This window comes from Chroicocephalus ridibundus, chromosome 1 (genome assembly GCF_963924245.1).
Source record: "Chroicocephalus ridibundus chromosome 1, bChrRid1.1, whole genome shotgun sequence".
NCBI lineage: Eukaryota > Metazoa > Chordata > Aves > Charadriiformes > Laridae > Chroicocephalus > Chroicocephalus ridibundus.
In genome coordinates, this window is record NC_086284.1 from 139841694 (window position 1) to 139855770 (window position 14077).

The 14077-nt window shown below is 42.5% G+C and overlaps 1 protein-coding gene across 1 annotated transcript in view; it reads left to right on the plus strand.

Moving 5' to 3' along the window:
- VWF (von Willebrand factor) overlaps window positions 1-14077 on the plus strand; it is a 144147-nt gene that overhangs the window by 16615 nt on the left and 113455 nt on the right. The window contains exons 7-10 of the mRNA XM_063355778.1: window positions 3488-3704; window positions 5783-5905; window positions 9004-9115; window positions 11287-11333. Of these exons, the coding sequence (XP_063211848.1) occupies window positions 3488-3704; window positions 5783-5905; window positions 9004-9115; window positions 11287-11333 (499 nt within the window). The remainder of the gene's footprint in view (window positions 1-3487; window positions 3705-5782; window positions 5906-9003; window positions 9116-11286; window positions 11334-14077) is intronic.

Below are 14077 nucleotides of genomic sequence, written 5' to 3' on the forward strand. Positions count from 1 at the left end.
CTTCTTGCTCAAGAGACAGTGTGCATGGAGCATTTCTGTTGGGGGCTGGACTGATTGAGCTTGAGTAATGGTGTGTGGTGCCGAGGATGTGACCAAAGTGTGAGGGTTCCAACCTAGCTGGCATGTCTTCTGAGGGACAGGACTGCGTTTTAAACCTGCTTACAGCTCTAGAGCGGGGCTGGATCTTGCAACTGGTTGTGGCCACTGGAATTTTATCTATTCAGGCAAGTTTAATGTTTAGAAAATGTCAACATTGCAACTGAGGCCAGGGAGTGGCAAGTAGGATGAAATCCCGTCTGATGGGTAGACCACAACTAATGCGAGTTTTATACAGATCACGTTAAATATTGATGCTCGGATAAAGTTTGCTCTCCCGCAAACTGGATGAAATTATCTTTTCTCTCATGTGAGTTCCACTCATGAGCTCACAGCATTTAACGTTGGCTTAATTTATTCACTGTGCAAGAGTAAACACAGCGCTATTAATAGAAGTCCAGCCAAAGAAGTGCCTGTTGAAGAATGCAGGGGTTTTTAATAGCGCGCTTTGTTTGCTTGCTTCAGCTTCAGGAATGTAAATCTCCCCCGTCTCCCAGGCTCCCTCCCTGCCAGGCAGTCAGCTGCTAGGTGAGGGAAACAACAGCTTTGGTTCAGTGCTGTCCTCCTGCCCCCGTCCCCCCACTCAGAGTAGATCTGCGGTTTTCTTTGCCCTCTCGTCCCCCCTCCACCCCCAAGAGCATCCTTGGAGAGATGGCTTCTGACTTTGTTGCAAGATGCAGTGAAGCCAGAAAGCCCTGTTGCTTTTTTATCTTTAAATCATAGGAAACACAGGCAATTTTGCGTTCTTTTATAAGGGAGAGCTCTTGTCTTGATTAATGGCACTGTGTATCAGCTGAAGGTCTTGACTCCGATCACACACTGACCCTATTGTTGCTCTCGGCCCCTCCCTGCCCTCCACCTCCAAAGCACACGCAAGCTTACATGTGTTTGACTACTGCTCTGCCTGCAGATAGCGTTTCTTTTCAGGTATATGTGCTCCCTTCCTAAGGCTGGATGCAGCTTGGCATCTGCACGGTGGAGCTGCCTGTTGGCTGCCTTGTCTTGTGATCTGGAGAGCATGCCAAATTGGGTAGTGTTGGAGGGAGGGAGCTTCAGCCTCCCTGCCCTCTCCGGCTGCTGTTTAAATAGATACCAAAAAAGAATGAGCACCTCTGCGTTGTCTGATCCATTTTTTCACCACCCAGATGTGATGATTTAGGCTGCCTGTTTGTTGAAATACCGCAATCTAGTAGCCTCTCAGATGACCACCAGTATGGGTGGTCATGGATCTTGAAGTACCAAGTGGAGTGAAGAGAATAACTGTGGTAATGAGGCAGCCTTGAAAACAAAACCAGACATGTTTTGAAGCATTACAATTAATTTATGTGTTCTTAGATGTTACCTTTATTTTCTAGATTTCACCTTTAATAGGTGCATGGAGGCCACAGTTCACTGTATTCTTTCTTTTTTTTTTCTTTCTTATTAGGAAATTTTACTTATAGCATGTTACATGTGAAAGTGACTGAAATTCTAAGCTGAAATTAGAATTCAAATAATTTTTGCTCTTGCTGAACTTCAACTCTTGCTATAGTTGGTAAGAAATAGTCCCGCTCATATCCCATAGAGTACTCCCCAATGCAATAAAGAAATAGTATTTATTCCCATATCTGAAAGCAACTGGGAGAAGTTTTCAACTTTTGAACTGTAATTTGTAATGGTAGAGGCCACAAGCAAGTCCAGCAAAGACATGAACATACGATACTATAATACATTTTAAGGGTGAACATGAGTCCCACTATATCTAAAATCTCATTTTTTCTGCTCCTGAAATACACAGGTTAGCTGAATCAACATTCAAGTGAAGTGACTTCTGTCAGTTGTTATTATGTTTGCTCAGACATATAGCCAGCAGAGTACTAAACATATTAACTTTGGATGCTTTCTACTTGGAAAGATGGCAGGCTAAATCATTATCCCTTTGATTGAACCAAAAGAAGATGTATTCTGAAAAACGATACCCAATTATGGATCAATATACCATACCCCCAAAATATACCCTTCCTGAAGGATCTGGAAAAATACTTCTGTGTATAACATAGGGTTTAAATTCAAGGGAACAAGAAGGTGTCTCTGCTTTCTTCTGTTACTTTTTAGGTTTTATCTCTTTAATGGCAATTGTTAAGCAATTTACAAACGCAGTTCATGCAGCAGCAGAAGGCAATGCCACAGAAATTGGAAGAATGTACAAAATTCCACCTACAGCTCTATGTGGTGGGACTGGGGCAGAAAGAAGGTCAGCAAGTTTGCAGTTGCTAGGGGTTGTCAGTGCCAGGACACCGCCAACCCATTTAAAGAAACACTTAAAATAGAACTCATGCAGAAGTCAAGGGAGAAGTTTCAAGACCTTCAGCTGTATTTCGGGTACTTCAGTCAGTTCTGCTACCTTTAATCTTACAGCCTCCTGTACTTCTAAGTACTGTTTCAGCCTAAGGCTTTATTCCCTTGTCTGTTGGTTTTATATGTTTCTCTGTCTGTGTGGAGCTGTTTCCAGGACTGTTGATCCATGAGGAGAAACACTACAGCAGTGGATGATACTGCCAATATGTGATGCTCACCGCATATGTGCATTGTCCCCTAAACTAAAGAACAAGGACCTCTCTTAGTTCAGCCTGGTCATTGAGTTTTAAAGATAGGAAGGAGAGAAAATAAAAATAACTTGCAGAACGGTTTAAGTTAGAAGAGACCATTGGAGACCTTCTAGTCCAGCCCTCTGCTTGCAACAGGGCCATCCTAGGTTGGGTTGCTCAAGGCCTTGTCCACTCAGTTTTTCAAATATCTCCAAGGGTGGTGGTTCCACAGCCTCTCTGGACACTTGTTCCAGTCTTTGATCACCCTTATGGTGAAAATTCTTTTTTGGTTTTCTATCTGATTGGATTTACCCATATTTCAGCTTATGTCCATTAATTCATCACAATAGTGGAGATATATGTCTAAAAGTTGGGAAAATTCCAGCTATAACTTCTTGTATGAAGTCACTGGAAAATATGAAGCCATTCAAATGGAAAGAAAACTTTACATAGAGAAAATTAACTGTTTGTTGATTTCTAACACATATTCCTTAGCTTCTTGATAATCAGCTAGAGGTCGGTCATTAGGTATGTTGTTACTGAACAAGTTGGGTTTTCCACTTAGCACTGGAACAGGCTGCCCAGAGAGGTGGTGGAGTCTCCAACTCTGGAGACATTCAAAACCTGCCTGGACATGTTCCTGTGTAACCTGCTCTAGGTGACCCTGGTCTGGCAGGGGGGTTGGACTAGATGATCTCCAGAGGTCCCTTCCAACCCTATGATTCTATGATTCTATGATTCTCCCTTCTTCCTGCGACTATAGTAACTAATTTTGTCTCTTTTTCTCTCTCTCTTTCTGTCTTTGCTCCTCACTTGTCATGCAGGGCATCATGGAAACCTGCCAGCTGCTAAGAACATCTTTGACCTTCTCCCGGTGCCACCATAGAGTTGATCCAGAGCCATACATCAATCTCTGTGAAAGAGACATCTGTGCCTGTACCCAAGGCATGGACTGTCACTGCTCGGTGTTCCTTGATTATGCAAGAAGCTGCGCTCACGAAGGAGTGATTTTGGACGGGTGGCCTGAAGAGAGCTTATGCAGTAAGCTGATAGGATTATTCCTAGGTTGCTTTTCCCAAATGAGATCATGCCTGTCTTGCAGATTTATGTGTTAGAGCTAAAAGCAACTGGTGCTTTTTTAGAATGTTGGTTCAGGTTGATTCAGGCATGGCAGGTTAAAATCTTAAGTGCCTGTCACTTCCGTTTATCTGAAGTGCCTTTGCTTGCTCCCCCATTCAGCTCTCTATCACCCACCTTTTTCTAGAAGTTGTTGTCCCTAAGGGGGTGATTGTTTGAGTCATATATGAAGAAGATCCTGAGCTGCTACAGGTCCCACCATGGTATAAAAAGTCAGTGAAGTCTTATTTGGTACACAAAGGTATAGACTAGGATGTTTAGGAGCTATTTCACATATGATTCAGATGTGTGGCGTTACCCAGCCTGTACTTGTAAGTCAGGATGCTTGTGAAAGGCTCTCCTTAACAATTTTTGGTAAAGACAATTGTTTCATCCTTTATTTACTTGAAACAATTACATCGAAACAGAGACGTTGCCTTTTTTAAGCCAAATTTTGTCTAGGTTAGAGATCCTGATGGCATCTTGAAATGCTGCCTTTATTAGCCCAATTTTGCTGAGGTCAGGGGAGGATTACATCTCTGCTAAGATTTTGCAACAAGGAAGTGCTTAGATTGACTGGGATGGATTGCCTTTATGGAGGAAAGGTCATGTTTGTACCCAGCGTTGATATACACATATACTTCCACTGGAGAACCCTGGTTAAATACATAAGCACGCTAATGAATAATATATAAAAAAATCAATCCTCTAATATCATGTTCCCGATGATCTCTGTCATGCTTCCTACATGACACAGGAAGGACAATTTTCTCAGGAGGTTTATGTAAATTGATTTCCTGGGGTAATGTGATTTGTACTGACAACGCTTTCTTCTATGGTAAAGATATTCTGCTGTTGGCCACCACTCAAGAAAACTGTGCCTTCAGATTATGGTTAGGGCTGGAATATATTGCCAACCTCTTGTTCAAGGGATTGCACGCTGGAGGAGTGTCTTATTTCTAGCAGTCATTTATTACCTTTCCATTGGGACATAAAAGGGATCTGATGAAAACTTGTCTCCTCGCTCAGAGTGCAAGTCAGAGAACCCATTTTTGCTAGGGCTGTCGGTAAACCTGGCTAAAGCCATGAGTGATACCAACCCCTCTCTGTTCCCAGGAGTTTTAGAGCTCATTTCTGAACCTTGACTTCACAAACCATGTTTTTCTGAGTCAGGAAAAAGAGAGGTGGCCTGCTGCCACAGCAGGAGCTTAATTTTCCTTCACCCGTCATCTGTGCTGTGATGCCGTCTCAGGAGATGATGATGATGGTAGTTGTATAGGAGGCATGAAAAGCTGTGCTGCACTGGAAGGGCTCTAGTGCTGGGCATGCTGTACTAGCGCGAGCTGGTGCACACGCCTTGGAGCCACAGAGGGCAAGACCACTCCTTCGTTACCCTCCCGCCTCCTTCAGTAGAGAATTTCCTGGGAAAAGGCAGGCTCTAATCTTTTCTTCCCACTCCACGCCCATGCAGTCTTGTGAGGTATGTCTATGCATCAAAATGAAGGGATGGCCATAGTGTGTGCTTGTATAATGGCCTAACCTACGTCATGACAGCAGTGAAGATGCCACGGCATGGGTGTTACCCTGTGCTGGCAGTTCTTTGGAAGAAGGAGGATAGGATTTCAGAGTCTTAACTTTCTCCTAGTTCTCTCTGGAAACACAAAACAGTGTAATTTCATAAATGAGTGGAGTAACTGCATAGCTTAAACATACAGAACATGCTTGTCTATCCAAATTATTTAGATATTATTACAAAACTTTCCCTCATGTCTGATTGTTCTTAATGTGTTTGGTTTTAGTTAAAACTCGATTTATTAGAAAATAAATTGGATTTAACCTGCAAGTGTTTACTACACAACCTGACAGATGATGATATTGCAGCAAACTGAAAATCAAGTGTTTCTTTTTAGTGTCTCTGTCGTTCAGTCTTTGATAATTAAGGGATTTATTTATTTAAGAGTTATTGAGGAATTTGCATTTCTAATTTCTTTTAATTGTTTCAGGGCCAAGATGTCCAGTTGGCATGGAGTACAAGGAATGTGTATCCCCTTGTGCCAAAACCTGCCAGAGCCTGAATATCAATGAAGTATGTCATGGACAATGTGTTGATGGCTGCAGCTGCCCTGGTAATTTATTTACTGGGTTATTTACAGAGGAACATTTGGCAGTGATGCTACCTATTTTATTAGAAGAAAGCAAGCTGTGTCTTCCCTTAAATTTTCCTGAAATCAGAAACAACTTCTCTTTTCTGGGACCATGCCTTAGAATAAACCAGTTTCTATACTGCTGTATGCTCACTCCATGAAAGGCCTATTTTTTAGACACAACTGAAAAGTAAATGTTTCTGTGAAAATCAGCACCATCTATTACTCTAGGATCGCCTTTCTTTCTTGGTGAGGGACCACTGACCGTTGGCGTATCTAGATTCCTTCTGAATTGCTTTCGGTCAGAAGCATCCAGTTTGAGAAAGAAAGAACAGAGAATATTCTGAAGGAATTTCTTACAGAAAAACAGTACGTGTAGATCTTGCACTATAGTTCCAAAGATCTTCATGATTTCAGATTAACGATTTCACTTATTATTGAACCATTCATAAAGGATATTTGATTGCCTTAAAGGGGACAGCCCAACCACCACTTTTGGGTTTTTGTCAGTCTTTCTCCTCTGTCTACTGTACTTTAGACAATGGCAGAAGGAGAGTTTTATTCCTGGCTGCAAAGCTCCATATGCTCCGATTTCTAGCTGTTTTTTGTTGGGTTTTTTGAGGGGGTTGTTTGTTTTTAATAGGACTATCTCTGCATTTCACCCTTCAAATCTGGACTCAGTGCAAATGCACAGAGGTATTTACTGTCCCCCTGTACAAGACACCAAGCATGATGGAGGTTTACTGAGAACATAATTTGGTTTCCAAAACAAGGGAGATATGACCATGTCAGCCTTGTCTGAGGGGTCATTAAATGTGTTCTAAAACATTCCTAGTCATTCAGAGCTTAGTAGTTTCCCATTTAGCTGGCAGTCTCTTACTGTAGGTTCAAAGCTGTCACTCCGTGGCAGGACCTGTGAATGTTCACATGGAGAGTGACAGGGTAACCATGCACAGGACCTTATTTTGTTGTGAAGGACCTAGCTATTATATTTGTGCAGTCCTGGAAGTGTTGGGAAAAGCTGAAGGAGATGAATCCACTGGCTGGAAAAGGACTCTGGCTGTATTCTTCCTTTGGTCAGTTCAGCACAGGAAAGGTCTATGGGGGCAGGAACTGAAAAGCAGAGAAACAAGAGCTCAACAGAAAGGGTACTGCATGAGGAACAAGTAGATGGCTAGAAGGAAGTGCATGAAACTCAGCACAAGAAGGACATGGACCTGTTGGAGTGGGTCCAGAGAAGGGTCACAAAAATGATCAGAGGGTTGGAACACCTCTCCTATGAGGACAGGCTGAGAGAGTTGGGGTTGTTCAGCCTGGAGAAGAGAAGGCTCCAGGGACACCTTATTGCAGCCTTTCAGTACTTCAAGGGGGCTTATAAGAAAGATGGGGACAGACATTTCACTAGGGCCTGTTGTGATAGGACAAGGGGTAATGATTTTAGACAAAAAGAGGGGTAGAGTGAGACTAGATATAAGGAAGAAATTTTTTTACAATGAGGGTGGTGAAACATTGGCACAGGTTGCCCAGAGAAGTGGTAGATGCTCCATCCTTGGAAATACTCAAGGTCAGGTTGGACAGGGCTCTGAGCAACCTGATCTAGTTGAAGATATTTCTCCTCATTGCAGGGGAGGCTGGACTAGATGACCTTCAAAGGTCACTTCCAACCCAAACCATTCTATGAAAAAAAACAAGAAACAGCAATTAAAAACTTTTACTGTTACTTGGTGCACAGTCAACAGGGAAGAACTTTGATTTGAGTTTCAGAGAGAGCCAGGAGGATCTCACAGATGAATAGAGGAATTTAGGATTAGGATTGTACCTCCTCTTACCTTCTCTCCAGTTCTCCAAGAGTAAAAATGATCTGTTCAATGAATGTGTCTTTTGGGTTTGGTTTTTTTTTTTTTTTTTTGTTGGTTTGTTTTTTCCTTAGTTGTACCACACAGTTACTTTAATTGCTGTAAATGGAGTTACTATTGCCAGGGAAAAAAGGTGGACGTTCTATTTTCTATTGCTCTCTGGAGAGCCACACCACTTTTAAGTGCTCAGATCTTGTTTTTAGTATCTCTCACTGGAAGGATTTTCTCAACAGCAAAGATCTATCCAGGCAGCTCTATGGCAAGAATGGGGGGAAATGGCACTTACCTGTGTCTCACTGTCAGTGGTGACTGCTGCTGCCAGGGAACAGGGCTAAAGTCTCTGCAATCGATTGGAAGAAGTCCTTGAAAGAGGAGGGAGACGTGTTTTCAGCAGTCAGACTTTTTTTCTATGTTATCTCTTTTAAAAACAGAGAAATATCAACTATCTATCAACATGGGGATCTAAGAGAAAGAAACTTGTCATTTCCTCTACTAGCTTATAGTGCAATCTCAGGCAAGTCTTGTAATTCATCTGTACCTCTGTTTATCTTTTTAAGATAAAATACTCTATATATAGAAGAGACAATTACAGTTGCATAATATAGAAACCTCAGCAGCTGGATCCAAGTGGGGAAGTTAGCCCTTTCACTGCTTGCTTCTCCAGAAGTAGAAAAGAGAAACTAAAACTCCACGTGATAATGTTTCTTTCTCTAAGACGCTGTCTGCTAGACTTTTACGTTGTCCAACCTCATTCCTTCATTCCCTACTTTGTCTCCTCTCATGTCGTCCTGTGATGAATACAGAACCTGTCTGGACACCCTTTATTGCAGTCAGTAAAGTGCACATATTTTTCAAAGAGTCAGATTTCTAGAGCAGATCTAATCAAGCTTGATTGTGCTCCCTGTGTTTGACCCATGTATGTTCCAATTTGTGTGTTTTGGACTCGGGGTCTGGCTAAGCCAAGAGGTCTTCTGGGAGCACCAGAAATGGTCCATTCAAGCACATTTGAGGGAGAGGCAGCACTTGAAGGAAAGTAGACACCAGCCGCCGTGAGGCGTTTTGGCAAGCCTTATTCTATTTTATTGCTGACTGTGACTAACTATGGATAATAATGCATATGAAGTCTTGCCAAAGTATATGAAGAACTAGAAAATCTAATCATATTTATATTTGTGTCCTTGTGTCTGTGTGGCATGTGTATCTGCTGCTACTTAATCTATCCAGAGGGGAAGCTCCTTGATGGTGACCATTGCATTGAAAGTGCCGACTGCTCCTGCATCCACTCTGGAAAACATTATCCTCCTGGCTTCACCATCTCCCAGGACTGCAATTCATGGTAAATTCAGTGTTGCTCTGGTGGCGTTGCTGTTGCTCTAGATAAGTACTGAACACCATTTAGTGGCTGTTTTAGATTATCTTTCAGGAAATCTCTCTCTCTACTTTTTAAAAATTTCCTTTCATTGCCAAAAGACCTGCTCTCTTATTGGAAATGCCAGCCCTTTCCAAGAAGAGAGTTGTTCACAAAGACAAAATCAGCTCTGCTTTTAAAGGGATATTTGATTTGATAGAACAATGTGAAGGTCATACTCCTTCAAATAGTAGAGAACTACCTGCTTCCTGTGGATAAGACAGACCGGCAGGTTCCCATGTCTGGTTAATGTCAGCGGTGGTGTCTTTGTTTTGACTTCCTACATTTATTTAACCTCTAAACCCCGTTTCTTTCCAAGAGGAGTTAGCTCAAGCACGTCCTTGGAACTTCTCTCGAAGCTAATGAATCTTCCCAGCTGCGTAGCTCACAATTTTTCTTTCACTCATGAATGCCAGCCTGAAGAGGAAGGCTGGGTGTCTTAAGAAAGGAAGGGGAATGAGTAATGTATTCCTGATCTGGTTATGTATAAGTGTGAGCATATTTGTGGAAGGAGTTCAGACAACCCTGTGCCCAGATGTTTCCAATTAGAGCACAGAAGGAGGACTCAGTTAAGGCCACCATATGCATAAGAAAGATGGTCTATGCATCATCCCTAATGAGGGACGATGAGTTAACCAGAGGTTTTTCATTACCTGCAGCATGTGTCACAGAGTATGAACCAACCATGGCATTAGCATTTTGTCGTTGTCCCCGGAGCCATCTGCAGCTTTGAGCTTGGCCGCATTCTTTGCCCTTATTGCTCTTGGGAGGTCAGTGCCACCTGACAGACGGTATTGTTAGAAAATACTTCCTGTTATTCAGATTTGATAATGCTGTGGAGAACGTCATTCCATTGGCTCTGCATTTACCATCCTCAATAAACTGACTCCCCGCAAATGGTTTTCAAGGGCTGGGATAATGAAAGGAATAAGAAGAATCCAGCATCTCTTGAAACTTACTTGATTTTGGATATTCTAGGATTGACTGACATAGTATTCCACAGACCCCAGGATGACAGCCATCTCAATTGCCATCAGTGCATTTTACTGGTTAATAGTAGTGCCTATGAGTGGTGGCACTAGGTCCACCACCCAAAGACAATAAAGCAGAGACGATCTACTTCCTTGCAGCTTGCACAGAAACAGAAACTAAGCACGAGGAGCTTAAGTCACCAATGTGCCATCAGACTGATGAAGGTCTGCTTAAGCAAAAAATCTAGCTGGCCAGTGAAGGAAAGGGATTATTGCCCTCCTGTAACAAACTCATGAGGCTGTGACTGGAGCAGTGTGACCAGTGCTGGCCTCCCACTGCAAGAGAGATAATTAAGGACTGGAGAGAGTCTTGGAAATGACACTAGAGATAATCACAGAAGGGGAGCTTATGATGTGAGGAGAAGCAAAGGGAAATAGATTGGTTTAAAGGCTGAGAGCACTTTCACTGCCTAAAGGGAGGTTGTAAATATGACAGGGCCAAACTTCTTGGAGACAAACAGTGAAAGAGGAAGAAGCAATGGACACTAGTTGCAGCAGGGGAAACTCCATTTAGACACAAGGGAAAATTCTTCCCCCTGAGATGGTGCAGCACTGGGACAGTTTCCCTGGGACGCCATGGGACCTCATCTTGGAGATTTCTAAACTCAAATGGACAAGGTCCTGAGCCACCTGATCTAGCTTTGAAGTTCCCTTCTTTGAGTTGGGAATTGTAGTATATGATTTTTCTGGAGGTCCCTTCAAACATTTTTTTTTTTCTATGATTCTGTCGTATTAATAGACATACTTTGCGAACTGCATCTAAAACTCATTCTACGACAGTGGAATGTAGTTGAAAACTATTAAACGCAGAGCTTGGGTGGAGAAATAAAGAAGTTCTTGAGTTTTGCAACCATTCCAGCCCTTATTACCAGCAGTTGCTGTCGAATGATGGTAAGAAGGGATGGATATATTAAGAAATGAGGTCACGGGAGATGTAAAGGATGCCGGGGACTGGTCTAATTTCCCTAAAACATGGGCCCATGTTTCAATTATTTGGGAAAAAGTTGCAATAGAAGATTTGAATTCACATACTGTTGCCTAACTTGTTATATGTTATGTGTTTCCTAGCATTTGTCGACGTGGCACCTGGATCTGCAGCAATGGGGAATGCCCAGGTATGTTGGCTGGCTTTACTCTTTTCAGGTTTTGACAAGTAAGCCTTGCCTATGTCCCTCCCACTTACATCCCACTTAGATTTTTTTTTTTTTTTTCCATACAAAAAGTGAATCTGTCTTTGTTCTTTCTTACTTATTCCAGTGCGAGCCAGATGAGCTTGTACTTCTAAATTATTCTTGTGAGACACACCAGATGTTGTCCTGTATGGTTCATGTGTAGCAATGAACAATCCTGCTTGGTAAGAAGAATGGTTCCTCTTTAGATTACTTAGTTTACCAAGACATAAGGGTCTGTATGTTCAGAGGAACGTCTTTTCAGGCAGAGTAACACTGCTGGGTTTCTTTGACCTGGCACCGTTTCCTATCTGATTGTCTGAATTAGCATACTTTTGTTGATGGGGCAATTTGAAGTACTGGGAGTAGATTGGGTTGCTCTTGATACCCCATGGCTTTGGGCCCTATAGGTATTGTTACAGGGGAAAGAGCTACAACCCTGGGGAAAAAGTGGCCACCCTGCCTTCTGTGGTTGGTGGCAGACTGGGGAGGCAGCTCTGCTGGTGTTCTTGCTCCCGTTTTCCCCTACCCTTTATACCTCCCAAACTCACCAATACTGGTGGCTGCTGTCACAGTTTTTTGTCTGCATAGGGAATGTAACTTTTCATGCCGTGCGTTGGCCAGCAAAGTACCGCCTTCCTTATTTCCTCCTGCTAGTTCTGTGGCCCGTTCCCTGTCTCAGCTCCTGCATGATGTTCAGCCCTATATTTACCTGAGACAGCATTAGACTCTGCTTGTGTTGTGCGTAGGAGTCTGCAGGGAGACAGCACGGCTCTTTGTCTTGTTTGGGAACGGAGAATGGAAGGGATGAAGAGGAGACTGGGGTTATGGCAGGACAGGAAAAGAGAGAGCAGGTTTTTTGGGTTGGGTTTTTTGGTGCCTTTTTTTTTTTTTTTTTTTTCCAGGTGAGACTGTGCAATCCTCACAAATTAGGAGAATTACAACCATCTTAAAATGGCTATCAAAGTCTGTCTTTCTATTAACAGTAAGCTTGCCTGACCCATCAGTGCTCCAATTACTCCTGCTTTAGACTGAGAGAGCACTTGCCCCAAAATATCAGCAGAAAAAAAAAGTGTGTGCATGCAAATGTGCAAAATAGAAATGACATTTTTAGTGAACTATGCCAAGCACAACTGTGAGAAGCCCCATGCTTGAGGTGTTCAGTAAGGTCTCTCCAAGTGCAGAGAATCTCACTGTCTAAAACGCAGAATCAGGGACACAGACCCAGCTGATTTGTTATGTCTTTTAGCTAATGGGCAGCAACATGTTTACAAATGAGAAATAGGTCTTTTTCTAACTTCAGTTTTGACCTAGGTTATAGCTTTTAATGTCCTTGCTTTCTGGGCTACTATGAATACTATGTGGGCCAAATTTTTATCCTCAACTCCAGCCGTATTTTTTTCACAGTGATTATAGAATTGAAGATAAGCCTGGCATTGAGGCTTACAAACAGACACTGATATACAGCTTTGTGCAAGAGAGAATAAAGCATTACTATCTTTTTCTGAATTGGGAAGCTCTGTAGAATGAGCAGAAGTCAAAAAGAAAACCGGCTTATTTCTATGCCTTCAGTCAACACATACAATTCACTTTTCAGCTAGGTTTGTACAAGACTGAAGGTCATATAAGTGCAGCTGTTGTACATGTACCTGCTAACGTCTACAAACAGTTCGGAGACAGTACGGGCGGGCAGCACAGCTTCCCAAAGCAGCAGTACTTGATAGGAACAGTAGCCAAGTTTATACCGTTACCTATCCTGTTTGTCTCTATTTGAAGCAATACTACAACGTATTTTTATCGTTGGTTGGTTATTTTTGCAACAAATAGTTCTGAAATCATGTGTCACAAAGTTTATGTACTTAGACTCACATAAGCTCAAGGTAGCTACTTTTTTACCAATCTGTTTGTCAGGAAAGTTTTCTTTTGTATTGTGGGAACGAATTGCCTAGCTATAAATTTGGTGATAAAGCTGGGTACGCAGCTGGAGGCAGTACTTCGGAAGGCAGTGCCGTGTCAGCCAACTAGCAACGACTGGCTAACACTAGCGAGAAGCTCTGAAGCTGATATCACAATTAAATTAATTATGAAGGCAGTAGGTTTCAGGAAATCTCATGGGATGCATTACACCAAATGGAGCAGATAGAGGGACCCATAAGAAGCGACTTTGCCGCAGGAAAGAAATTTCCCTTCCAGGAGCAGTGCCAAAGGGCTGGGACTTGTTTGGGGTAGCAGCCCCTAGCTCTTCATGCTGCAAACCTGTCCCGTTGGTTCCTAGCTGCAGAGAACGCCCTGGAAATCAAACTGCATGTAATATAGTGACTGATTCCTGCTTTTCTTTAAATCTGTTCTCCACATCTGATAGCCAGTAAATTGACTCTGAAGTTGAGTAGGATAACACTTGTTTTACCTTTGTCTAAGCTTAATTGAACAGAAAGTAGAATTCCCACAGTTGCAAACCATTTTACTCTCCAGGGAATAACAAATATCCAGCGAGTGCTGGACTTTGCTCAGGGCTATGCAAGGCTGGGAATCCTCAGGATCTGTGATGTTGTTCCTTAGCACAGGCTGGTTTAAGATGCTTAACACTGATAATATGTTGAAGAAGGAAATTTCCACTTGATGTTCATTTCACAGAGCTTCTGCGGGACTCAAAGGCAGTGGAGAGAGAATAACTCATGGGGTTTACCTGC